This window comes from Nelusetta ayraudi, unplaced genomic scaffold (genome assembly GCF_046127955.1).
Source record: "Nelusetta ayraudi isolate G7.1 ecotype Tasmania unplaced genomic scaffold, CSIRO-AGI_Nayr_v1 ptg000013l, whole genome shotgun sequence".
NCBI lineage: Eukaryota > Metazoa > Chordata > Actinopteri > Tetraodontiformes > Monacanthidae > Nelusetta > Nelusetta ayraudi.
The window spans coordinates 1,392,590-1,417,805 of record NW_027466063.1 but is presented as its reverse complement, the minus strand read 5'-3'; the positions used below and the strand labels follow the sequence as shown (position 1 = coordinate 1,417,805).

Here is a 25,216-nt window from a genome sequence, read left to right as displayed (position 1 = left end):
TGAACTCTCGCATTTCTGATATACAATAACCATGATAAATGTTGTTGTCTATTTCACCGTCACCACATACATATCAATAAAACCACATAATAACACATTCCAACATTTGACATAACACTAGAGAACTGAAAATAAGTAAGGCTTCCAGCTCAACAAAGCAACTGCTGACAACTATAACTGCAACTATGAGAATCTTCCAAGAAACAAAAAATGTGTTTCTAATCTGGTGGCAAAAGTCTGAAGTCCAATTTTCTGACTTGACAAAAGCACCTAACTGCTCCACTGTGTGCAACTCGTCATTTTATTAAAGTGGTTCTCTGGTGGAGCTGTCTGTGTGTTGTTTCTCTGTACAGTTAGAAGAGGGGGGAAAAAAAGTTTCAGAAGGAATCAAAAAAAGACTGAAAGCTTCCTTTCAAAACTTTATCACTTTAGAAAAACCTGGACTCAAATAGTGCCTTTGACAAGGGGGATTTCCTCAGTGTGGTGCGTCTTTGTGCAACAGACAGGATCTCATTTCGGCAGAAAAAAAAGTATGAGAGTGGTTTACACACGGTTTACAACCGTGTCCAAGATGACTTCTCAAACTGTCGCTGCAGCAAAATACCAGAGAGCCATTTTGTAGCCAGACTGTGTCTCTAGCAACCAAGGATACTGTACATGAGGATGTATACTTTCATGTTTGGTAAGCAGCCCAACACATTCGACTTGATTTCTGACAAAAAAAACAGGATGCAAAAGTGATGATGAAAATTGTCAAAAATAAAAGAGAAGAATGACTCCATCGTAAAAAAAAAAAAAAGTACTGGATCATCACAGTGTAAAATTGAGGGAACAAAACTGTCTTTGGTTTCATTCGATCAATATAAAAAGGGTCAGTGGGCAAGTCTTCAAGACAGTGAATATATGCTTCAGGCAAGCTCAGGACTTAACGCAAGTGTCTGTTGATAAAAGCTGCTTTTCAATCAGAACCATTGGTGTCACAGCGCAGACGCCTCTTCTTCCCCAGTTTTCATACAGAGGACAATTTGACGCTACTGTGCTAGCCTTGAACATGTGAGCTTGGGATGTGAGAATACTTTTATTTTTTATTTAATTTGGCTGGCTTCGCCAGCTGCTGTTTGTAAAAGAAAACACTATTGACACTCATTTTGGCTATTTGCAGTGGGCAGACAGGCAGAGAGCAGTAGGGGTCTAGTGAGCCACGGTGTGGATGGAGAGGGGGAGTGATACTGGAGGGAACAAAGCAGTGAATCAGAGCAGTAAAATGTTTTGAGAGTCGCGGTCATTATGCTCTAGAGAATAAAAGTGAACTTACGGGGAGGTGTCTAACAGCCGGATTTAAATAAATCATACCAAATGCAATTACACCTGCAATATATTGGCTTGACCTTTGAAGCCTTAATCGTATGGGCTAAATAAGAGTAACATTTTGATGAACCGCCTTATATATTGGCTTAGCATTTCATACGTTGGACAGGTTCTCAAGTCTGTTTCATTACGCACTGCTCAACAGACCGAAGGAGAAAAATCGGACATGATAAACAGCAAACTCTAGGTTGAACCAAGACTTCTGATTTTTGTCCAGAAAATCCTTGTTGTTAGCAAATTGTGCTGTGTTTTAATGACTTGTTGGTAATTGAACAGAATCTATCAATAATGTTTCTAGTACCAGCAGCAACACGAATACTGCATTCTTAATAACTGTTCATAGCCATCCCAATGCTCGGTTTGAACTTTTGCAGGTCATCTTGATTACGCATATATGCCTAAACGCAGCAAGCTTCTGCCATCTAATTGGCTAATTAGAAATTTGCCTCAGCAGCAGAAAAGGTTTAACTAATTAGGCAATCCAAGAGCATATGAACCGAACAGAAGAAAGAAAAAGCATTGCAATGATAAACTAAACAAACCAAATTAGCACAAAATTACAATTGTCCACAAAGACAAAATATTACAAGGGTTCCTTTCACTAAGCAGAAATGACAACATAAGTAAAACAAATATTAGTAGTAGAGCTATATGTTGTTCATTATAAGAATCAAGGTCTTTTTTTTTTTTTTTTTTTCTCATGGCTTTAAATTATCAGGCGTGAAGAGACAGCGGCACAGGCCCAAATTTACCACTGGATTTGGAACAAGACCATATCCACAATCATAATGTTGTTACCTAAAGCCTATCAACTGACAGGAGTCAGAGCCCTCATCTCCTTCTCCCCATGTGTAAGCAGTGGGGTAATGGCCAGAGAAAGCATGTCTAAGCGAACAGGTTCATTAAGCCCATGTAAATTGCAACAGCATCCAGGACTTTGGCATCTTGGCAACCGGGATAATAATCGTAGAAGAGCAACAGCAGAGAATCCATCTCATCCCTTCCCTGGGCATTATTATGCCTCACCAGCTTTGGCAGCTCATTACCGACAACGAACACATTCAGAATAGCCAATGGCAAATAAGCATGCACAAATACACAATACAGTACTCCGCAGGGTTTTAAGGGGATCGACAGGCTGAGGGTTCTGCTCAAGGGACAAGCCAACGTTACCAAATAGTGAGGCAAACCCGAACAAAAGTAAACTCACTCTAAGATCCAAACTTTTTCATCGTGCAAGTGACTTGCGCAAAAACATTAATATATACAAAACTCTACACAGAATCTCGGCCTCCCAGACTGAGTTTATACAGTATGTAAATTTAGCTAAGGGTAAAAATGCTGATAAGAATTTAAGCCAGCTAAGCTCTTAAATTGGATGGTTGCAGGAGTGCCGGGATCTAAATAAGATGTATGAACTGCAGCCTTTAACCTGTGTGAGTTTTTTCGCCTTATCAGTTTATGAAACATGCAATTAGTTGAAGATGGCCGTAAGGTTTACTGAATAACCCCATTAAAAAGAACAGTGTTAAGTAAGTGCCTAAAGGCAAAGGTAATGGGTTTTTACATTGACATGATTTCTATTTGATGGCAGCTTTGCTTGCTCTTAATTTAAGCCGCGGAAATCTTTGGAGGTTTGTGTGTATTTACTCCATACCTTGTGAATATTAGAGTGGCGACATACATTCTAAAAGCCTTCCGGTATGCGGTAACAGTCTAGCTTTTAAAAATCTTGCTATCGTCTTGCAAATCATACTAACACTGTAAAATCCCGGATTTAATTGCATCTGTTTTTAGACAGAACCCAGGGCAGCATGGCGAAACAGATCTGGTTACACTTCACTTCTGTCAATTTGAGGTTTGCTAACATTGTGAAAAAGCTGTGTCCTTCACAGCATAAATATCTCTCGGGTGACCACTTGCTGGAGGCTAAGTGAGTCTTTGAAATCTTGATTCTGGAAGGAAAATACAAGATAACACTTCCCAATATCTAAATTGTACGAGGTAATTAATCCCCTGCTTCCCTGGTCCACAGCACCAGGTGTCTCACCCCGAGTCAAGTATTCTAAAATTAGCCCACTCACCTCCAAAAATACACTCATTGTTCACATTAGAGCTCTCACTTGTTCTGGGCCTCAATGTGCAGAAACACTAGCTTAGAACCGACTTACCCCATCACTGCACTTCTGCACTTAGCACATAGTTGACATTATTACCACTTTCATCTTTAAATAAGGTATCAAACTTTTTCAGTCAGGCCACTGCAATTATAGCTCACTCAACATGTTTTATGATTGAGATTTTTCATCTTTATTAAATGTGTTTTCGTTTTTTTTTTTGTTTTTTTTCAGAATATGAGAGAAAAATCAACACAGATGTAAAAGGGGATTTACTACGCGTGATTATCTTAACTGTTAGCTGTAATGAAACATTATTTAACCAAACTTATTAAAAAAGACCCATCTGCAAAACTGCTATTTCACACCTAGGCTAATGTGACTGATGAAATGATATGTTACAAACAATTTGCATAATTCCCTTGGATTCATTCTGCATTCACACAGCATTATTGCAAAAAAGGCCAAACAGCCCCTCACAGAGCTTTCATTGTTCCCTTAAATCGCTCCGTTACTCGAGGTGGTCAGACTTTGCATTGTAGGACAACATCATGACACCACCAATAACAACAAAATGGGTCTTGGGAGAGAACTCTGTGCAGCAAGAAAGCAAAATGCCACGTCAACATTCGGGTAGAGAATCCTCTTCCGCGCAGAGCCGCAAAGTTTCTACGTGTTTTGGGAACAGAGAATGAAAAAGGAGGACAATAGATGCTCTATCGAACCATTGCACGAAGGCATGAAGGTGAGAGACCATTTGTCCATATTGACACTCTTTGAGGGCTGTTGCCCAGCACACTACGAGGATAGTTACATTCCCAAAGCTGGGTCACTTGTGTTCTCTGGTCACACCTCCTTCTGTGACCTCTAAGTGATCAAGTGTTCCTTTATTTGTAAATGCCTTGTTATGCATCAATGTAAAGACATGTAAAAAAAAAAAATAGTTGGAAGGAAGTGTGTAACCGTTTATTGCTCTGTCTTATTACCTAAAAATGGACTGATTAACATTAACATACCATTTCCTTTTTTTCGAAAATAGAATCTCAGTAAAATAACAAATAACGTTGCACATTGTTAAATATTCCATGTTTTTATAAAAATCAATTTTGTTGGCCAATTCCACTGTTCTGTCCACGACTCTGTTATCACAGAAAATCACAGTGTCCTACATTAACATTATGTGGCTCCATTCTCAGAATGTATACAGGCCAATCTAGTCTGAGCAGGTGTTCAGGCACAGGAGGCCCAGAAGCTGTGAAAATGAAAATGAAAAAAAGCTGAATAATCGACAGTAATGGCACTAGTCCATTTTTATGCGCTGTCGCAGATCCATGAGAGGGCAGCGTAGAACAATTTCAGTCAGCTGGTTCTCAGAAATAAATCAGACACTGCAGAATTGTGCAAGAGAAACTAGCATATGGTAAAAATTAAATAAACACTGCTTTTATTATGAGACCCATTCTCTGCAGTTTCTTGCCACAAGCTTCAAAATTTCGACAAAAGGTTTGAGAAAAGAGCCCCCGGGAGATTAGCTCTTTAATATCATAAACCTGCTTCAGATCTCACAATCAACCCAGTGAAATGAACTCAGTGGATTTTGCAGCTGATGCCACGGTGGATGCACACTTCAATGAGGCCATTCACATGTTAGAGGCCGCAATCTGTTACCAACTCCCTGTGGACTAATGGGAGCGGTTAATTTCTACCTCCAAAAATAACACCCAATCAAAACGTTCATAAGCTGCCGTTTTGGGGCCGCGGCAAGAAAAACGCATGCACAATTATATTCATGATCACGCTGCCCGCCATCCCATAACATCCATCCAAATGTTGGACGCACCTATGAGCATACTGCTGTAATTGAGTTGGTCTTCTCGGGGTTGCGGCCCTACGACAGAAGCCTCTCTTGAATGTGACATCAGATATGATGGATGCCTCCATGGAACACAGGATGTGTTTCAGTGAGCTCACCAGGTTGCCACTCTGTTATGGGCCTCGTAACCATTGACCTTGACAGCGAGATAGGACGGCCCCAGTCCTATAGGCAAGCCTCTGATAACCATGTCATCCATCATAGTGGCGTTGAATCAAATGCACAGGTCAGAAACCTCAAGCTGGCAGTGAATCCTCACCCACACGTCGGGTGCAAGTGCATGCACGCGCACGTACATACACGCACTCGGGAAAAGCTGGCAGAATGATCTTTTATCCCTCAAAGGATTCGGTGGAATGTTCATTTTTGTCAGCGATTAATGATGTATGGAGCTCTGTAGACTTGTGGCAGATAGGGCTGTCAGTCAACCACTATCCCAGTCCCCTACTCTCTCTCTCTCTCTCTCTCTCTCTCTCCTCTCTCCCTCTCTCCCTCTCTCTCTCTCTCTCTCTCTCTCTCTCTCTCTCTCTCTCTCTCTCACACACACTCAAGGACTGACATACACCTATATCCAGACAAACCACACACTCCCCCCCACATGCACATTACACAACATGTACAAAGACGCATGTGAGAGCCGCAGCGAGTGCATCTCCTCACACGAGGCTTACTCTCTATCTTTCCTCCTCTCCCACCATTATTTATTTATTTTTTTCCCGGGGCTTGGCTAAGATAGTCTGCAGCTTCAACGTATCACCTCCTGACAGGAGAGACCTCAATTCCCTGCCAGCGCGCGCTAACAAGGGAGCGAGAATCCTTCTTACGGCATGTAGGTCAGGCCTTCCTTTCATGACTGTTGGTTAAAAGAAGAGGTTATTACCAGTAGATCCAAGCTCTGCAATCCTTTATTGTCTAAAACACATTTCTCCCACCTGAATGCCGGGGTGCACAAGGAACATACCCTGCTATGAAGTTGCATTTTAAACACATCTGAAGAAACCTTGAGTTTATTCACGCTCCCACATCCTGAAGACTCTTCACTGGACCAGCAATGTTTTAGGACCGTGTCACGAGAGGAGCATACCCATCACAAAAAAGCCATACGGACATTAGCATCAAGATAATGTTGATGGCAGCAATTTGTGAGTGATGATGCACTGCTCTCTGGGAGGCACAAAAACCTAATTACACATTTCAGCTTATGGTTATGACTGCTTAGCTTTGTGTTCACGTTGGACAGTTGGACGGGAAGCCATTGGCAGAATTTGGTCTCGGAACCTTGTCGTGCAATTACGACCCACAATTACCAGATATAGTAAAAGGTTGAATTAGGCTGCTGCACAAATGAATGCTGGCAAGCACGCTGCCCTGTGTAAAAGCAGCCTCTCTAATGTCCTGTATTGTATTACTGCACACCTCCCCAAGGAGAGATAATCTTCGAGGCCTTTTCCACATGAAGGTTTTGTGTCACAGAGCAAGCGGAGGGCAAGAAAGAACAAAAAGGGCTGCCAGAAAGTAAAACCATTTAACTTCAAAGTGCGGTGCTATTTTGAAGTTTCATGAGGGATGAAGCCACTCGTGTTGACAGTTCGACAAACACAAAGGTAGCAGTCGGAGATGAACAGACTTTAAATCATCTTTTAATTAGTGGCTACTGACTGGCAAACTTGTAACAAAGCAGTGAAAAGCTTCTGTAAAGAAAGTATATTTTATTATCATTATTATTATTATTATTATCATTATTATTATTATTATTATTATCATCATCATCATCTAGATTATTACGTCTATTTTCTTTTTAATTTGTTTAACCACCACACTGGACAAAAAGGACCCACTTCTACAAATCTCTGAAACAGTATTTCACAGTGTGACAGAGTTAAGACCAAGAAGGAACAGTGGGCTTGCACTCAGTGGACTCCAGAGGCAGAGCAAATATTTGACGGGCAGAATATAAAATATTTGTCAGAGGACATGATGTATGATTGTGCACGCTGGGAGTGTTTGGTGATAGCAATCAATGGCCAGGCGCCCATGGAAATGCACACACAAACACAAGGAACATTTATTTCAATTGCACAACTCAATAAACAGCTTTTGCCCATGGTAAACAAACATTGATCACTTGTAGCATATTTTTGGAAATGTTGAATTGTCTTCCGATTGTTTTTTTGTCATTCCGTGTCATGGTTACGCGTGCTTAGATGTGCTGAAGTGATACACTTGCGCGTCTTTATGTGTTTTTATGCTAGTGGTAAAAGGATAAAACAACTCCATATCTATGAGTTGAAAGTTGGAAGAAAAACAATGAAAACAAACCTCTTCGTTAAAACATGTCAAGAATTAGTTTCCTGATTGTAGACTTCATTTGAATTTAGTTATCTAAGTTAAAAAATGGACCACTACCAAAAATATCAGTTCAAATGAATCACTAATTGCATTTAGCCATCATCATTTATCAAAAGAATACCAATTTTCACTAATCTGCATGCTCAAACATCATTTGGTGTGTGCCGCATGCAGCGACCACTTGGAGAATTCCAGCTTTCAGTGGCTCAACAATGATGATGGCAACAACAATGATGACGACAAGCTTCCGCATTGGCAGCAAGAGCGCTGCCTGAACTGTCAAGCCCACACTGTGTGGATACCTGACTGTGCAGCTGATTGGACCAACTCATGGTGTCATGTGATGGCAAGATAACAACATAGCACAGCCAAGCGTTATAGCTTTACACGCTTGAGGTATGCTTGAGTCTGTGTGTGGTGGGGCTGCAGGAGGGGCGGGGGTGCTCAAATTGGCTATGGAGGGAATAGTGAATGTGATAAGATAATGGGATATATCGTAAGTTTTAGTAGCTCTAATTAGACTACATGCGTACAAACGTTGAAAATAGCCCGACAGCAGTCGCTACTCCGTCAAGTCCAATGCAGTCTCTTGACATGTGGAATTGGCCAGCCACTGTCATCCCGCTTCTCCGCTCTCCTTCTGCCAGGTAGGTAGAAGGCTCGGGACGGGCTTGCAGCGAGAGTGATGATTGATGACACGCCTCCTCCGGCGAACACTTCCCCGCTGACGCACTGCTGCTTTTCAGCACTAATTGGGCGAGCCTGCACACTGTCTTCACGGTGCATGTGGAGTCCAGTTCTGAGCAAACCACCCACTCAGAGAATTGTTGGGCTCGATTGCTCTGATTAAGTACTGACCACAAGCCCTGCTGCATGTCAGTGGCGCGCTTGTTGTCAACAGTACTGGCCGCCCGGTGCACATTTGCCGGAGGCTAAATATGGGCGTTGTGTGCAAGGCCGCTGACAAAAGATGAGAATCTCTGTGGGAAAGTAGAGCCATTTGTATCTTCTGCCCTGAAAGAACCTTTTCACCCATACTCTCTCCTTTATATAAATGGGATTCCAAACAATGACGGCGCACTAAAATCCAGACAACAGCTACTTAAAATTCTCAAGGACTGTGTTGTGGGCCTGGGCGCTATCTCTGAATTGCGCTGTTTGCTCCTTCTGACTTCATCGAGGGTGACTTTTAGAACCTTTCATATGTGCGTAATGTGGTTATGAAGATGGATATTAGGCGACACAATTTAGATAAAATGCCTGCCTCAAGGGCGCATCAGCAGTATCCCCTGCACCTGTGCGTGAACTGACAAATTCAGGATCATTAATCCATTTTAGGGCTCGGAGGGCTCGCGCAGAGTAAACAGAAGGCCAGCGTCCTTTTTCCGAAAAAGCTTTGCTAAACAGCTGCGCGTGCTCAGATCATGAATTCATCCACAGTGTTGTGTTGGGCGGGCACAGGCAATTACTAAGCCGGCAAAACCATATGGTTGGGAAGACATCTAATAACAGTCTGCTGTATGTCGTCGCCTGGTTTTCAATGAAGGACAAAGGTTGAGATTATGGGTGTAGAAATTGTTGGAGTGCACTGAGGCATGACTGATGTGAGCATTATGGTAAGAAAAAAAACCTTGCTGAATACATATATACATGATGTGCATCAAAATCTGATTACAATGTCAAGACAAGTCAAAAGAGCTATTACTGCCATTGGCTCGACACAAACCAGACGCCGCGTCTGCTTTATCAGCAAACCCGTAGGAAACCTTTTTTTCCCCTTAATCCTGTTTGGGTTTCATTTTCTCCCACTCTTTTCTCCCTATTCTCCCCCTTTAACGCGTCGCTTTTATCCAAGCGTAATTGTTCATGTTTAAGCATCTCGGGGACCCGAGACTGCATAATTAGGACCTGTCACTTCCTCAGCGGCAGGGTAAAAGTGGCAGAGCCTTCAGCGTGCCACGTCCAGGAGAAAATCATTAGAATTTAGATCAAGGAGGACGTGCAGATGATATGGACACACCTCTCTGAATCCAATCTCTGGCTCTCTTTTAAGCCGCCACCTCTAAGAGCCGCCACAGAAGTTAAGGTGGCCGCCTTGCCTTTGCTAGTTGATTAGCCGTTTTTAAAACCTCGCCTGTAAGCTTACAGGATTCATTATTCTTACTCTGCTTTTAATCTCTTCAAAGCAACGCCCGCATGCATTATTCATGCAGCTGTATACAGTCCCCTCCCGTTATTAACAGCACGGTAAAAGAAAAAAAACAAAACAAAAAACATATATACATCTATCTGTGGGATAATTAAGTCAGCAAAGCAGCAACTGAGCTGATACACATGCGGTGCATATTTGAGATGATTGCAGGGAAATGAAAGTTAATTTGGAGAAGCTGCCAGAGGCTTACAACTGTCATGAGAAGCACAGAAACAGCTCCCGCAGCATTTATAAAAAAGTATTACTCCACTTTATCAAAAAGAAAAAACAACATTCCACAGCTCTGTACAGTTCCATATTATTAGGGTTTATGGGCTGTCGTATATTTGTTTTGTGTGACGACAGTCTGGGAACACTCACCACTTGCCAACCGTGTGGAGATGTTGGTACAAAACATAATGTGGTGATTCAATTTTTTACATTTCTGCACACAAAACACACACAAACATCCGGCCGGCTACAACTGGCACCAAAGACACCACACACTGATGTTCACTACATAGGACGGGGCATGGGCTACCTGTGCTGCTGAGACTGGGAAAACGCAGCGTTTCACATTCATTTATAATGAGACCCCCTGTGGTCCTGCCATGCAGGGTTTTTTGTTTTTTTCCTTACGACAGCCAATGATGACAATTATAACTGACTTCCGCTGTGAATTAAATTGAGCCCGGCACTGCTATGTGATTGCCATGCATTGATTAGACACCATATTTTTTGGGACATACAATATCCAGAGATATAGAAAGATTTTGTTCATGAATTTCATGGCTTTTATTCCATAGTCACACTGGAATCCAATAGAGGTTTCGTCTAGGTTTCTTCTACATATTTTCCATCTTCTGCATTTCTTTAAGTTCACCGAATAAGTAATCAATGGACTTTATTGCCATGTAACCAAGTTGACTGTCTGTCCACAGCCGCAGCAAGATATCTCTCTCAATAAAAGCAGGTGGCTGGAAGCAAAGCAATGACTTCAATTGTCTTTCTTTTTTCAGCCAGCAAGCTCAATGGGTTCTGTATTAGCAGCAACCACCCAAAAGACTCCAGCTATTTAATATTAAGGTTTTTTTTTTGTTTTGTTTTTTCCTTATTAGCCATTCCACCGCTGTAGCATTAAGTAAGCACTTTGCATCTCACTTTTTCCTAATATCATACAGCCTTAGTGATTTTTTTTTTTTTTTTTTAAACTACCTCTAACAGCTCTGGCAAGCATCTCTTTAGTGTATCACAGCTGTAAGTGTGCCAAACATACACCACTGCTGTACTTAACTGGCAACAACAGATCCAAACTAAACAAGGGCCAGACACTGCTCTCCCTCTCTGCCCCCTGCCCTCTCTCTCTCTCTCTCTCTCTCTCTCTCTCTCTCTCTCTCTCTCTCTCTCTCTCTCTCTCTCTCTCTCTCTCTCTCTCTCTCTCTCTCTCTCTCTCTCTCTCTCTCTCTCTCTCTCTCCTCCCTCCCTCCCTCCCTCCCTCTCTCTCTCTCTCTCTCTCTCTCTCTGCCGTTGCTTTTCGCCCAGACTGTCGTCCTTTGGAAAGCAGTCATGAGTTGGTAATCCCACCAACCGAACAAGAAGCAGAGGACAATCCTCACTGGTCCATCTGGATTTCAGGTCAACTTCCTCTTCCTGTTCCCTGGTACCTGGGCATGGATGAGCCTTTCAACCACCTTGATGACCTCCGTCCCAGATATGTGTGTAGTCTCTCGCAAAGTCTTTAGACTTTGCCGTCTCTTCATTGAACAAGTAAGCCGAGTTCACGAGCTCCCCGAAGTGCTCTTACCAGGGGCTCAAGAAGACACCTTGTCTGGGTCAGTGGTTCTCCTCGGCTGAACAGCACAGCAGAACACAGCACAGCCCTGTGTTTCCCCTCTGAGACATTGATCGCCTTCCAAAGCTTCCTTCAGGCTAGAGGGGAATCCTGCTTTTTTGTGATTTTTGTGTCCGCCTTCACAAATCACCAATGTTATTTTTAGCATGGCTTAGTAAGAACATGATTTTAATCATATTAGTTTTTTGGTAAGTTCTAACATTACTAGTAATTTATCGCCTATGAGCTGTCTGTGTAATCCCGTGGTCTACCAGCAGGATGCATGTAAAAAAAAAAAAAAAAAAGGAAACAAACACAGCATCCTATCTGAAAAAAAAATCAGCAACAAAAAGAAAATACATCTAAGTCATACATTCACAACAAATCTAACGCTGCAGGAAGTGCTTCCCATTCTGTTTTCATACAGCAATCTTCAGTGGCGAGCAAGAAATTTTGCTGCTGACCAGTGCAGGCCAGTCCCCACCGCTTGATGTCACGTGTCTCTGCCAGCCATCGATCTGACATCAGCACAACACTGTTGGCTGTGGCGCATCAGACACTAGACCCTGTAATGTTCACCCCGCCTGCCAACTTTCAACACAGCGCCCCATTTAGTGTGAATGCTCCGTACAATCCCACCTACAGATGCTTTCCCATCACGGTAATGCGTGCGTTGCTGTGGTTGTTCCACATGTCAATAAAACTGACGGGAGAAGTTGGAACGCCAACATGAAAGCAGTCATTTCCGGAATGTGAGAACCGTTTCAGAAACTGCCTCCCTCTGCTATGACTTTTGTGTTGCGTTGTACTGGCATCAGCATTAACAGAACGTAATAAAGCATCTGGCTCCGACATTCCCTTAAGTGAGCAAATAAAAAGCCACTGAAGTCATTCAGTGCCGCACCTGCTTCCACATGTAGCTCCGCCTGTGATGGCAAATGTGGAGCTCGGCAGCGAGAAAAGCGATACCCAGAAACTGGTTGTTTTTCTTATTTCCTATTCTTTTGAACTCGCTGAATCGCCTGAGGTGGCAGGGAAAACAAAGATGACAGGATTATCCTCGCCAGGCTTTGGCAAGACAACCCATTAGCAAGTCGCTCTGGCAAAAATGAGGGTGAATATTCTAAAAATTAAAGTGGCACTCACACAGTGCAGAGTGGAAGCGCAGCTGGGGCATTGAGCTGGAATCAAAGGCACTGCCTGAGCTGAGGTCTGTGCAAGAAAGATGTGGCCCACACACTCGCACTGAAGACAACCGTCTGCTTGAGACATTTCAGAGGCGCACTGTACGCTGAAACTGATTGCTTGCCTGGGGGAGCCTGCGTTGTGGCACGAGACCGCATTTCTCAAACCGCTAAAATGAAATCGTATGTCATATATACAACAAAGAGGTATGACGCCGACATACTGTGTCATCTAAATATAATGTCTGGGCAACAAAACCGAATGCCAATTATCTCCAAAATGTAGAATATTTAAACCTGAGCTGATTCTGATTTATTATTGCTCCGCAGAGCTACGTGTTCATATTAAATAGAACAGTTAAATTATCTCTTTGGAGGAACACCATCTTTTCTCTTTGAGCCAAAAAGCCTCTGAATTATTGGCAGTTGTGGAGAATCTGCCAGGCACGATCTCCCTGGGTTTGAGGCTGCATTAGGAAAGCAATGAGGTTCATTACGATACTTGCATTTCGGCACGCAATTGATTCTCTCATCATTGTGAGGCTGTCACAGTAGCCAGGGATCACTTAGCTCCACCAGTAAGACAAGGAAATATTTCAGGGTTTTGTTTTAGGCCACAAAGGATTTTCTTCTTACATTTCACTGCTAACTCTCTAATTCTAAAATGGTTTCCAAAGTGTATATACTTGACATGGCTTCATGATGTGATTTACTGAAACTTAACTGTCTCCTTCACATAAAAAGTCATACCTAAAATCAATTTTACAAACTTTGGTTGGCTAGAATGAAATCCCTCCTTAGCCTCATAACTATCGTTATCATTCCATCACAAAGTCACCATACAACACTTTTTTTATTATTATTATTATTATTATTCAGCGCTATTTAATGCCTGCTATTCTGCAATGTACACAACTATAACTACTGTACTTTTATGAATTTTAACTACGGTTTACATGACCAATTAGCTGCAGTGAGGAAACAAAATTTTAGGTGGGCTCAAAATCCAACGCAGTGCCAGCAAGTCATTAATCAAGTTTATTATTAAATTTGTAGGTTTGATGAAGACAAGTGAGGTACTTGCGCTGAAGTGACCTGGTGCATTAAAGCATGTTAAGTATTATTAAGTATGATTAATGGTGATGGGAAAATAGAATAAAACAAAATGAAATAAGATAAAATAGAAATTTTACTTGGCCATCTCTGCCATGATGGTGTTAAATTACAGCCATTCTCTAAATGCCCCCGGCCTCAGTCACAAATGCATTGGTTCGACCATTTAATTTTTTAAATGGCCGGCAGCTGATTGCTCTTTATTTTTTAGTGTCACATTTGTAGTGATCCCTTCCAAACTAATGGAACAATTGCACACTATTACACAGCCAAATATGGCTAAACTGGGATTAACAGGACAACTATGAAGCAATAAGAATGGAACAGAATAGAACAAAGAGCATGACATTCAAAATATACCTTTCATCTTGTCCCTTTTCTGTTTTAGTCATTTATGAGAACTATAATCCAGGCGGGGATTTAAAGTGTTTTTCTGTCATTTATTTGTTATGTTCAACAATAAATCAGTTACATTAGGTTGTTTCTACTTTTCTGCAGAGAAGTATAAGGGTTAAGAAATATAGAGTTGTACAGGAAGAGATGGAGATGCTCATAGATGAGGAATCAGTCCCTGCACGAATACCAACCCCTGGGAGTCTAAAATTAGAATTCTAATGAGTGTCAGTCTCTCAGATTAGTTGATGGATTTGGGGCCAATTCCAATTCCTCCCTTAACTCCTCAATCTCAAACCTCGCCCTTAACCCTCAATCTTTGGCCCTCAATCTTTGGCCCTCAATCTTTGGCCCTCAAAAATAAGTGTAAGGGCTTAGAAATGGGACACCCCTTAAGTGCAGTTACGTCTTCAGACTGTGGGGGGCGGCCTTACGCCAAAGCTACGTCCAGTCAGTCAAGAAGACGACGAAGAAGAAGGAGAAAAAGAAGAAGACGACGAAAAAGAAGAAGTCCTTCGTCACTACACAACGAGGTATACAAGTAACGGGAAGCCGGGACCACCGGTCCGGCTGACAAACATCGTAAAGTAAAAACAATAAATGTTACGCAACAACGATGTCAATAATCCATAAAAAAAAGTCTTAAACTAAGACAATAAAATGGTTTGGTAATATTCATATCTTTATTAACTAAGAAAATACTTCTATTTGTAGCTCGCTTTTTTCATCGCCATTTTTCGAAGATGTCTTGGCGAAAATACGCAATGCCTTCTCGGTAGCCCTTACTGCCAAGGGTGGTGCGGGAGAATCTCAATATTGAGGGCGATACAGCCCTTAATCTTGTCCCTCAACTTGTCCTTCTGAGAATCGGGACAGCCCTTGCACTTTGCGGAAGCGCGCATTTTTGAGATTGAGGGTTAAGGGAGGAATTGGAATTCACCCTTACTATTTAACATTAGCACAGATCCATAGTCAGTATGTTCACAGCAGTGTGGAGTTGGGAGCAGGTTAATAGCTTTCAAGGGTTCTTTTTTTTCCAAGTCATGATTTCAAAACCTCATATACAGTATTTCCTGTTACACCTGCATTCCCTCAAAGTTTATCAAATGTTGTACATTGTGATTTGTGAAACAGATTGTTGTATTTTTTTATTTTTTTAAGGGAATACTTGCAAAATTAAATTTTTATGTGGTAGTCAAAGTTTTGAACGCCCTGTGCCATGTTCACATGGAGTTAATACACTCCCCTGTCAACTAATTATTTAGCTCATATTGCCGCTGGGCTGGGTTGCTGCGTTTCGGTAAATGTTTTTAAAATTACATTCAGGTCAGACTCAGAGAAAATGTTGAGAGGAAGCAATTAAGATCCAATTTTCTATCCTGTTTGTTAACCTAGGTTAAACAAACCCATATAGCCTATATTAGCCGCCACCCCTGTGTAACCATGGTAAACAGGCTGTAACCATAGCACTCACAACAATTGCATGACACAAATTCACTTACTGTTCCGTTTAAAGACTGCTGTTGTTGGTTTGGTCTCAGATAAGGGTGGCGCTTGTTTCCAACTTTGCTGGAATAGGTTGAATAATTTACGCTAAAGTAAATAATTATGTGTGTACGAGTTGTGCAAATATTGTGTAACATGATGTATGCCACTAACTTTGGAATTAAGGTCTCTTGACAAAATTTTATTCAAACAAAATAGGAAAAGAAATAGCACGAATCCCTCTGGATTATTTTAATTCACCGAAGGGCATCGCAGAGATAACTATGTGTCAACACTTGTGATTTATTAGTCTCATAGGAACGTACAGTTTACCTGCAGTCCCCCCAGCCTCGGTCCAGGCTCACACACACACACACACACACACACACACACACACACACACACACACACACACACACACACACACAGAATACTTTGCATTGAAGACAACGGGACCAAACTCTCCATCCTCCATGTTGGTCCAAACTTGAAGAGCACTTGAACACTTAAAGTCACTTGCCAGTAATCAAGTTTTTTTTTGTTTTTTTTAAATGTGGGAAAATGTGCTTATTTCACTCTTTTGAAACAACAGGAAGCTGACAAAGGGCTTTACACCTTCTGACTTGGGCTCAATTGAGCTGCATTCAGTCATGTACCATCGTGCCGACTGCAAGAATTTCAAGAATTTCCGAGCAGTTTACGAAAGGTTTAGGTGTCTTCCATGCTTAGCACAGCAAACAAAGCCATCGCCTTTGAGGCTTGCACTTTTAATTTCAAAGCTTCCCCATCACAGCCTCAAAACTCTAGTGTCAGCAACTATTTTCTGTAACCTGTCGACAAGAGCGGGAAACCAAGACTCGATGCGACAGAACACGGCTCAATTGAGAAAAAAGCGAATGACAGAATGCAACGTTGTCAGAAAAATGTAATTGATTACCACACAATGCGTGGAGATGCAAACTAATTGATTAAGAATTCAAACCAAATGGGCTCTGAATAATTATTTTGTCTGTGATGAACAACTGAAAGGTTAGCTATGCAATTTTCAAAACAAGATGTTTGCTGTTCAACCAAGGAGGTGGTGGAAGAAATTCACTTTGCGTTGTTAGCTAATTCACGTCAACGACTTACCCTTGACAGAAAAAAGCATGGTGCCTCTTGAATAATCAAGTAAATTAAAGATGAAAGAATCATATTAATACAAAGTCGGGCGCAAGTGTTTCTGCTTTCCCTCTTATCACGTCTCCCAAATAATTGGTTTTGTGTGAAAGTGTTTAGAGACTAAATAAATATCACCAAAATAAACTCCATTCATCACTTTTAATCATTCCAGTTTTCTTTTTTGGGTTGCAACGTATTCCTCGACTTCCAACAATTAACACATTATGCAATTTGTCACACCGCCAGACTCCTCCAGGGCTGTTTTTAGAGGTGTCGATGGCACCGTATCATAAGATCTGCTGCTATGATAGGGAGTGAACCATACCGGACACACACACAAAAAAACGCCCAACACTGCTCATTTAAAATGGTAATTCCTTTTCACATCAACACAGGAGGGAATTTAATTGAAAATATTACAAAGAACACATGGCACTGGCTCAACAGGACATTTTCAACAGCATCATGCTCCCGCATTTTCAATTTTATTTCCATCTGCACAGAGATGCCTCTTCTCTCTGAAAATCCGCTTTTCCTCATTTCATCCCATCTATTCACACGCTCCATCCATCTATTCACTATCTATTCATCCTTTACAGGATGACAGGAGGCACAGCCTATCCCAGTTGGCACTGGGCTTAAAAGGTGGGATATACTAGAAGCAATCCTCCAGTGCATCAACGCTGGCTGACACGCAGAGGAAAAGCAAAGAAGTTTAAGCATCTCTGTCACAAGACAGAAAAATGGAGCGAGAGACTGAGAGAGAGATTGGTGCCAAATCAGCAGTGATGCAATTGTTTGGGTACAAAGAAGAAAAAATGAGCTGCCGAGAAAATGTCTATGTGTACCAGTCAATCTGTTTTCCATCATTGTCCAATTGATAAGCTTTGGGTAAAGACTATCGTGGATAGTAAATTGCAAGCTATTACTACAAAGGTAATCAGGTTTCAGTGTTATTTTCTGCTTCTTTGTTCAACCTTTAAACATGCATTCACCAGTCCCCAACACACTCAGTTTCCAAAAGAACTGACGAAAACTGCAGATTGTTTAACTTTCAAGAGGAAAAATAATATATAATTTATATATAAATATATAAATTCAGTTGGAGCTCTATTCATTGGATTGACAGCCAAAGTGACGTCCAGCCGGACCACCGTGCCTAACCTCATACATTATATTCAGTCCGCTGCACTAGTGTCTGGCAATTAACCTGTCCTCCTCCAGGAAACAGAGCGGAGGCAATGTAGGATCACATGCAAACTGTCATCAGGCAATTCTTTCCACACACCCATGCATGAACACAAAATACACTTATCTGTCTTACAGCACACAACAGTTTGCCTGTCAAATCGGTTCTGGTTTGCCTCTCATTACTTTGGGTGTCTGATATGTTTACTCACTTGACAAGATACATTTTTAAAGTCTCTCTCAAAAAAAAAAACACTGCTGCTTCTTGAGAATTTGCAATTAGGGTGACATATCCAGTACAATTGCAGTTGATTGAAAGAAGGCACATTGTTAACAACATCCAACTGAACTCGAACGGTAGAAAACAGTCCACAGCAGCAGACACACATTCAACTTAACAAAGGAGCCACTCTTTTTTTAAATGAAGAAAATAAGACAAACATGTAGAGAATAAAGACAACGACTCACAGTCTATATTAATGTGTAAGAAAATGCCACCGGAAAAGTAGCAAGAGAAGAGGGTTTCTGGGTGATCATTTTTGCCTGGTCACCTTTAGCAAAACAAATGTCATGTGATAGTGTGACTATTGGATGGCCTCTAAAACATACAAAAAGTTCAGTCAACAAACACATGGAAATGGAATTTACAGTGTGCAAGTGTGAGGAAAGGAGAAATGGTTGGAAATGTGATCTGTGCACACCCGAGGGGCCCGTTGGTAAAATCAAATGGGAAAATAAGTTAAAAAAAAATGGGGTAAAACCACAGTCAAAAACAGCCCCTGGTAATCAATGAGTAATTAATGTACAGTCATCACAAGATGGAAAAATGCTATTTGTGACAATTTGTTAGTATTGTGCGTGGGAGGCAAAAAAAAAAAAAGGACGTAGACAACGAGGTGTTCTCTGAGAAGTCCACCAGTTCGTCATAGGCTTACTTCTGACAGGTGAACAACTTGGTTTGACCGTCAGTGCTGTGTGGTGGAACCACCGTAGATGTGCTCGATGTGGGAAGTCCAAACCTGTGCATTTCGCACTTCAATCAAGATTTCTCAAGTAACTTTCAGTTTGCTTTCAATTTAAACTGAAGACAGTTTAAATAGATGACATCAATTCAAATAGAAGATTCCAGCGAACAACATGACTGATATTGAAAAACTGGACAGTTCACATAAATTATGTCTATTATAAAGAATAAAAGTACGATGGCAAATCGTATCACTATCAGTATACCTTTTACTTATGCACTCAAGTCTGCCAGGCAAACACGCCACCTGATGGCATCCCAAGTCACTCTCAAAGTACATTCTGATGCTTTTGCCAAACTAAAACCTTCTCCTCATTATTACTATATTTTAAGCCATTTGAAGGCATACAACTAGCAATGGATAAAAGCTCCAATTCCCAGCCCAAAATCATTCTCCTCATCCCCTGAAATTACAGCGATTATACTAAAATTAGTAAGACCCATGTACAGTGTATCCATTTCTCTTCTAAGGGATTTACCTTTGGGTAAGCTTTTCAATTTACCAGGATCTCAATCAATTTATTGCTGATTGAAATACATTACAAATAGAAACACTTATTTTGGGGAAAATACAATGACAAGACTGTGCGACAAAAGATGGCTTTAATCCCATTGAACATGGTTTACTGCATATAAATATGTTATTGTTGGTTCTTATTTTAAATGTAATGCAACCCAATTAAAGAGAAACTGAATAAGTCCAGGGCAATTTCGGCGTTAAATTAATTGTGACTGATTTAGGTGTATTCACAGATGTTCCTGCATAGGCAAATTGTTGGCACCCCTAAGAACAGTTGTATTCACCAACCCAAAAAAGACTAGTCTCTGGCCGAGATTAAAGGATACTGATCCAAATCCTCTTTAAATGTGTCCTAGGAGATTTTTTGGGATGAAGCTGTGAACGCAATGGTTAAAAAAATGATTTTCAAAAAATGTTTTGCTTGCAGCTTTGAATCATAAACTCACTCTGTATCATGCTAAACTGACAATGCCTAGATTAAGTTGCTTGGCTTCTACTGAGACATACATACAGTAAAACATGTGGAGAAGGGACTTCTCCCCAACAGACAGGATGTTATGCTGAAAATCAACAATTCATCTCTGAAATGTAATATGTCTAGAAATACTTTTATATTGGACGCTGAGACATTTATCTAAAAGCTTCCCATGGTACAAGTGCTTTTACTAAATGTCACGACCTTTCAGGGTCATCATATCGCCACACTCAAGAGAAATAGTACATGGTATTGTTTCTTGTCCTTGGCAAGGGCCAAAAACATGGAGTCAGATGTGAATGGCCAACAAAAGGTTTTACCAACTCATCTCAGGACTGAAAGCAGTATAATTTATAACTAAATATCAACATGTTGAACTACTCGTTGAAGAAAAAACGAATACAAACTATACTATACTCCTACCAACACTAGAGCCTTTGATAGAGGCTAGAATTGGCTGAGTTTTAAGTTAATAAGAATAGATTAAAAAGGGCGATGATGCACATGTGGACTATTTCACATCTTCAAAGGGGCTCAAATCATTTAATTGATGTGGACCCACTGTCTGACATGAATCAGTGCAACTGTAACACAGCACAAGAATTGAAGAAGTGAGGCAAATGAACAAGTGACAGTGGACCCACCTCTCGGGAGCTACTCCATAATCCTGAGGCAGTGACTAATTGCATGCTTCTGGGTTTGTCAGTATTGGAGAATGTTCACATTTTTTACCCAGCAATGAGCTTTAGGCCACGGAAGAATTGCCCTCTAAAAGCCGGGGCCACACTCAAACTCAACAAATAGCCACTGTTTCCTACACATTTCTTGAAAAGACTGATTCATGCTTTGATCTCTGACTCTAAGATTCACTACAATTAACAAGAGGGAAAAGGCAGAGCCAGAGATATTTAGGGTTAGAATAAAATTACTAAGAGCCAGCCATTGTTGTTCTGACGAGATGAAAAAAAGATAAGAACCACAGAGACGAGTAAAGCAGCTTGAGTGGTTTACAGTGTGTACTAGGTCAACATATGTGAGCATATCAACAGGATAATTCCTCCATGATGGCATTATTTCCATGTAACTAAAAAAAACAAATGGACGGAAACACTGGAGTGTTCAGTGGGCCGTTAAGTAACTACAAGCATCACAGAACGAATGATCTGGCCACGCTTCCTCTATCCATTTCGCATTTTTCTATATCGCAGTTAATGAGGCTATGCCCTGATGGTGGAGAATGTTGCCGTATTCAGGGAGTAGCGGGCAACTTGTTTATTGAGCTGATTCATAGCACGGGGATAATCTCTGGACCAATAAACCATCAGGATTGAGGCAAAGCCTCTGCCACTGATCACAGCCAACCCAGATTGACACCAGAGAATTAGAGGCTCCCTCCAATGAGACAGTCTGTGAGTTGTAAGTCTGCGTTTTGATCGAGTATGATGGAAATGCAGGAACTGGTGAAATGTCAGTTAGTATTGCATAAGTTAACCACGCACGTCTGAAATTGCTCACTTCCATCCATCCTTCCATCCATTATGCTACAGGAACAAATAGGACTGCACTTTAGAGCCAATGGTAAAGTCATGTTATGATGGCAAAGGCATTAAATAAAACAGTGGCTTTAAATACCACAAGTACATTTCCTGATGTTTTACAGCCAACCGTGTTACGGAAAATTCTCGGGACTACTGGCTGGGAACTAAGAATGAACATGAGAACATGAGAACATCAATAATCAATAATGTCAATGGGTTTTTTCATCAGACAGAAACTACTAACCAGTGCTTCCTAAACCAGCCTTGAAGGACATTCATTTCAATCAACGTTATGTGAACACTTTGGCAAGAGCAGACAAGGGATGTTTTAGTTTTATTTAAAAAAGAAAAAAAAAAAAAAAAAGCCCCACACACACCTGATTTAAGCACTTGACAAAAAGTCAATCCGAGAGAAATGCCAGACAATTAGCTATGCTGGTCCATCCTTACTTCTTCTTACAGTCAACATCTCAAGAATTCATACTGAAAAGACGTAAACCAACACCCACCTGAATGTTTGTACAGTCCTCTAAAACCAACCTTATAGAGCAAGATAGTGTCCCCCACGGCTGCTGTAGTTTTGCTTTTTTTGTTATTCCTCATTTATTTATTTATTTAGTCATTTAGCAAAGGAAAATTACATTCTCACTTTTGCAGCGATATCACAATAAAAATGAAATCTCGGCACATTTCAAACGAGACCAGCTTAGGTACTTCAGTATAACCACAAGTGTACACAATATACTGAAGAGTGAATAACACAATTTTGTTGTTGTTGTTGTTTTTGTTTGTGCAAGGTTCTAAGCCACGCCCATGGCACTGGAGCGCCCCCCCCCCCCCACCACCACCACCACCACCACCGACGAGAAGCTACCTGGGCAGCTGGCGTTGTGTCAGTGTCACAGCCTACGTGACGGAGCGAGGACATGGGGGTGGGGGCAGGACGGCGGCGGGAGATGGCGCGTCATAGCCATAACTCCGCTGTGTTGTGCACCCGCGAGAGCGCCCTTCAGCCTCGTTTTCGAACTGCGACACCACACATCTCACGCAAGCTTTGAGCCAAAAGAAACTAACAAGGCGCAGCCGAAAAGTGCGCGTTGAAAGCCAGTTTCTTTGCCTGCCCCCCCCCCCCCCCCCTTTCGGCGACGCTTGCGGCACTCGAAAACTGCGGGGAAGCAGCGAGTCTGCACAAACTGTCATGACACGAGCGACCGACACGCAGCGTTCGCTGGGTGTCGGTACACAACGACGACGACGTGAGAAACAAACACGCCGGCCGATAAAAGCATAACGCCACTGCTCGACAGGCAGGGGAAGTAACACCGGCAAACTTTGCCGTTAGCGGGCGGGCGGGCGAGCCGCTGTGGCCGTTGCACTTGTCGTGGGAGAGGCGTCCTGCGTTAGCGGCTCGGAATGGAGGGAAAATGGCCCATTGTGCGTTTCAAGTCGCGCTCTCCGGGGCACAAAGTACTTCTCGGTGAAAGGGTGTAAAAAGCGACGTGGTCCCGTTTCATAAGCGCACTTTCGGAGCCCCGGACGACGTTGAAATTTCAAGCTACATTCAAGTCAGACGTAGCGAGAGCGAGCGGGAGAAAGTGAAGTTGTGTTCGCTTGTTATCGGTGTCGTCGTCGTTGTTGATGATGTTGTTGTGGTGGTGGTGGTGGTGGTGGTGCTTTTACCTCAGTAGAGCCGTGTCGCCTTGTCTGCTCACCACACTTTCCACCGAAGAATAGTCCACAGTTTGTCCGGCGGGCAAACAGGACGGCAAGAAGCAGCACAGGCTGAGAACGATCGCAGTAAGCCACTGACCGGAGACGCAAGCATCCTGCACCGCAATCATTATGTCCATCACAGCTGCGTGTTGTCGCTGTCGCTTCTCCCCAAGTCTTCTTGTGACTACAAAAAAAAAACACTCAACGCGTCGCTGAATCAAAAAAAAAGAGGACTAAAAACGATGCCGCTCTGTTTGGGTTTTTTTTTTTTTTTTTACGCACTTTGCCGTCGGAGTGCTGTTCCGCTGTACAGTTACCCAGGTTTGTTTCCTGCTGGATGGATGTAGGAGCCCAGTGTGCGGGGAGGTGCAAGCTCTCCAGTGGCTTGAACACCATCTAGTGAGGAAATGTGATGTAAAATGGGAGCAGACCTAGAAGCAGACAACCCCCAGGCTCTGATCCTGTTGCCATGCGGCCGTTTCCCGGGCAACCCGTTCCCAGTGGCTCGTGATGGAGCAGTGGAACCGGGAGGCCTACTTATCGATTAGGTATTGATACAACCCGAGAGCAATTAAAGGTGTCGGATGGAGACCGATGTATCCCCCCGCCCCTTTAAGCAAACGAGCAATCTGGTCGTTTTGTGAAATGGAGCAGATGATGGTGATGCAAGTGATCCAAAAGGAGAAGTGCAGAAAAAGCGAAGATTTGATATATTGATTAACTTAAAAGTATAATAATAATAATAATAATAATAATAATAATAATAAAGTTTAAAGGCTGAATAACTACATGTGTTTAACTTAGCAAAGTGCTAGTAAATACTTTAAAAGTTTCTTTCTTTGTGTGAAAACATTACATTTACTCTTTTGAGGAGCATGAGTAGATCTGTTCTCAATTTTATTTCTTCCTGTCAATAATTTAATTTCAAGTTCACAGATCATGGAAGCACTTTTATTGTGGATCTGCAAGTGCATACGGAGTAAATCAATATTTTCATTTCATCAAAATAAAATAAAATATTCACCCCACCCCCACCCTTCAAAAAAGTATTTTGTTAGGATATAGATTTTTTTTTTTTTTTTTTTTTTTTGCATTTCTTTAAGCAGGGATACATTTCCACACATAACATGGTGGGAAAGAGGTTAAGTAAGAGGTAAGACTTTTAGATGTTTTGTTGTGGTGAGTTGTCATTTTGTTTCACTGCTACTGTGACCTTTTGCCTACATATCGCACACAGCGTACAAGAGAGCCTTGAGAAGAAAATAGTTGCTTTAAATGCCACCTATGTAAATGTAAATAACACATTACCTTAAGACAACATATGCAGTATGTCTATGAGTAGATATTAGATATGAGTATTGGAAAGCTTCATTCATAGTTCTTCTAGTTTTTGTCACATAAACCGCTAATTCAGAGCAACAATTTCAAGAGTCTTATTCTCTGCGGAAATACTTTTCCTTAGAATTCAACCTTTATATTTAGAATCTTGGTTAAAACCAATTCACCCCCCTTTGAAACTGCTACCTTTTTCTACTGAAATCAACGTCACATTATTGCACTCATTCACTTTTAAGGCCAGTTGAGAAAAGAAATGTCATGAGCTTCTTGTCTTTTTCATGTCTGGTTATGAATATACGGAGATGAATTGTTTATCACAGTACTGTTCTATTTACAGACATCTCTGAGCTAAAAA

General features: G+C 41.6%; 1 protein-coding gene across 2 annotated transcripts in view; it reads right to left on the bottom strand.

Annotated features, from left to right (window-relative positions):
* Positions 1 to 24,024, bottom strand: part of negr1 (neuronal growth regulator 1) — a 131,888-nt gene extending 107,864 nt beyond the window's left edge. The window contains exon 1 of one of the 2 annotated variants that reach the window (XM_076022652.1): positions 23,491 to 24,024. In XM_076022652.1, the coding sequence (XP_075878767.1) occupies positions 23,491 to 23,660 (170 nt within the window). In that variant the 5' untranslated portion in view covers positions 23,661 to 24,024. The remainder of the gene's footprint in view (positions 1 to 23,490) is intronic. The other variant, XM_076022653.1, reaches the window with a different exon arrangement.
* Positions 24,025 to 25,216: the final 1,192 nt, after the last annotated feature.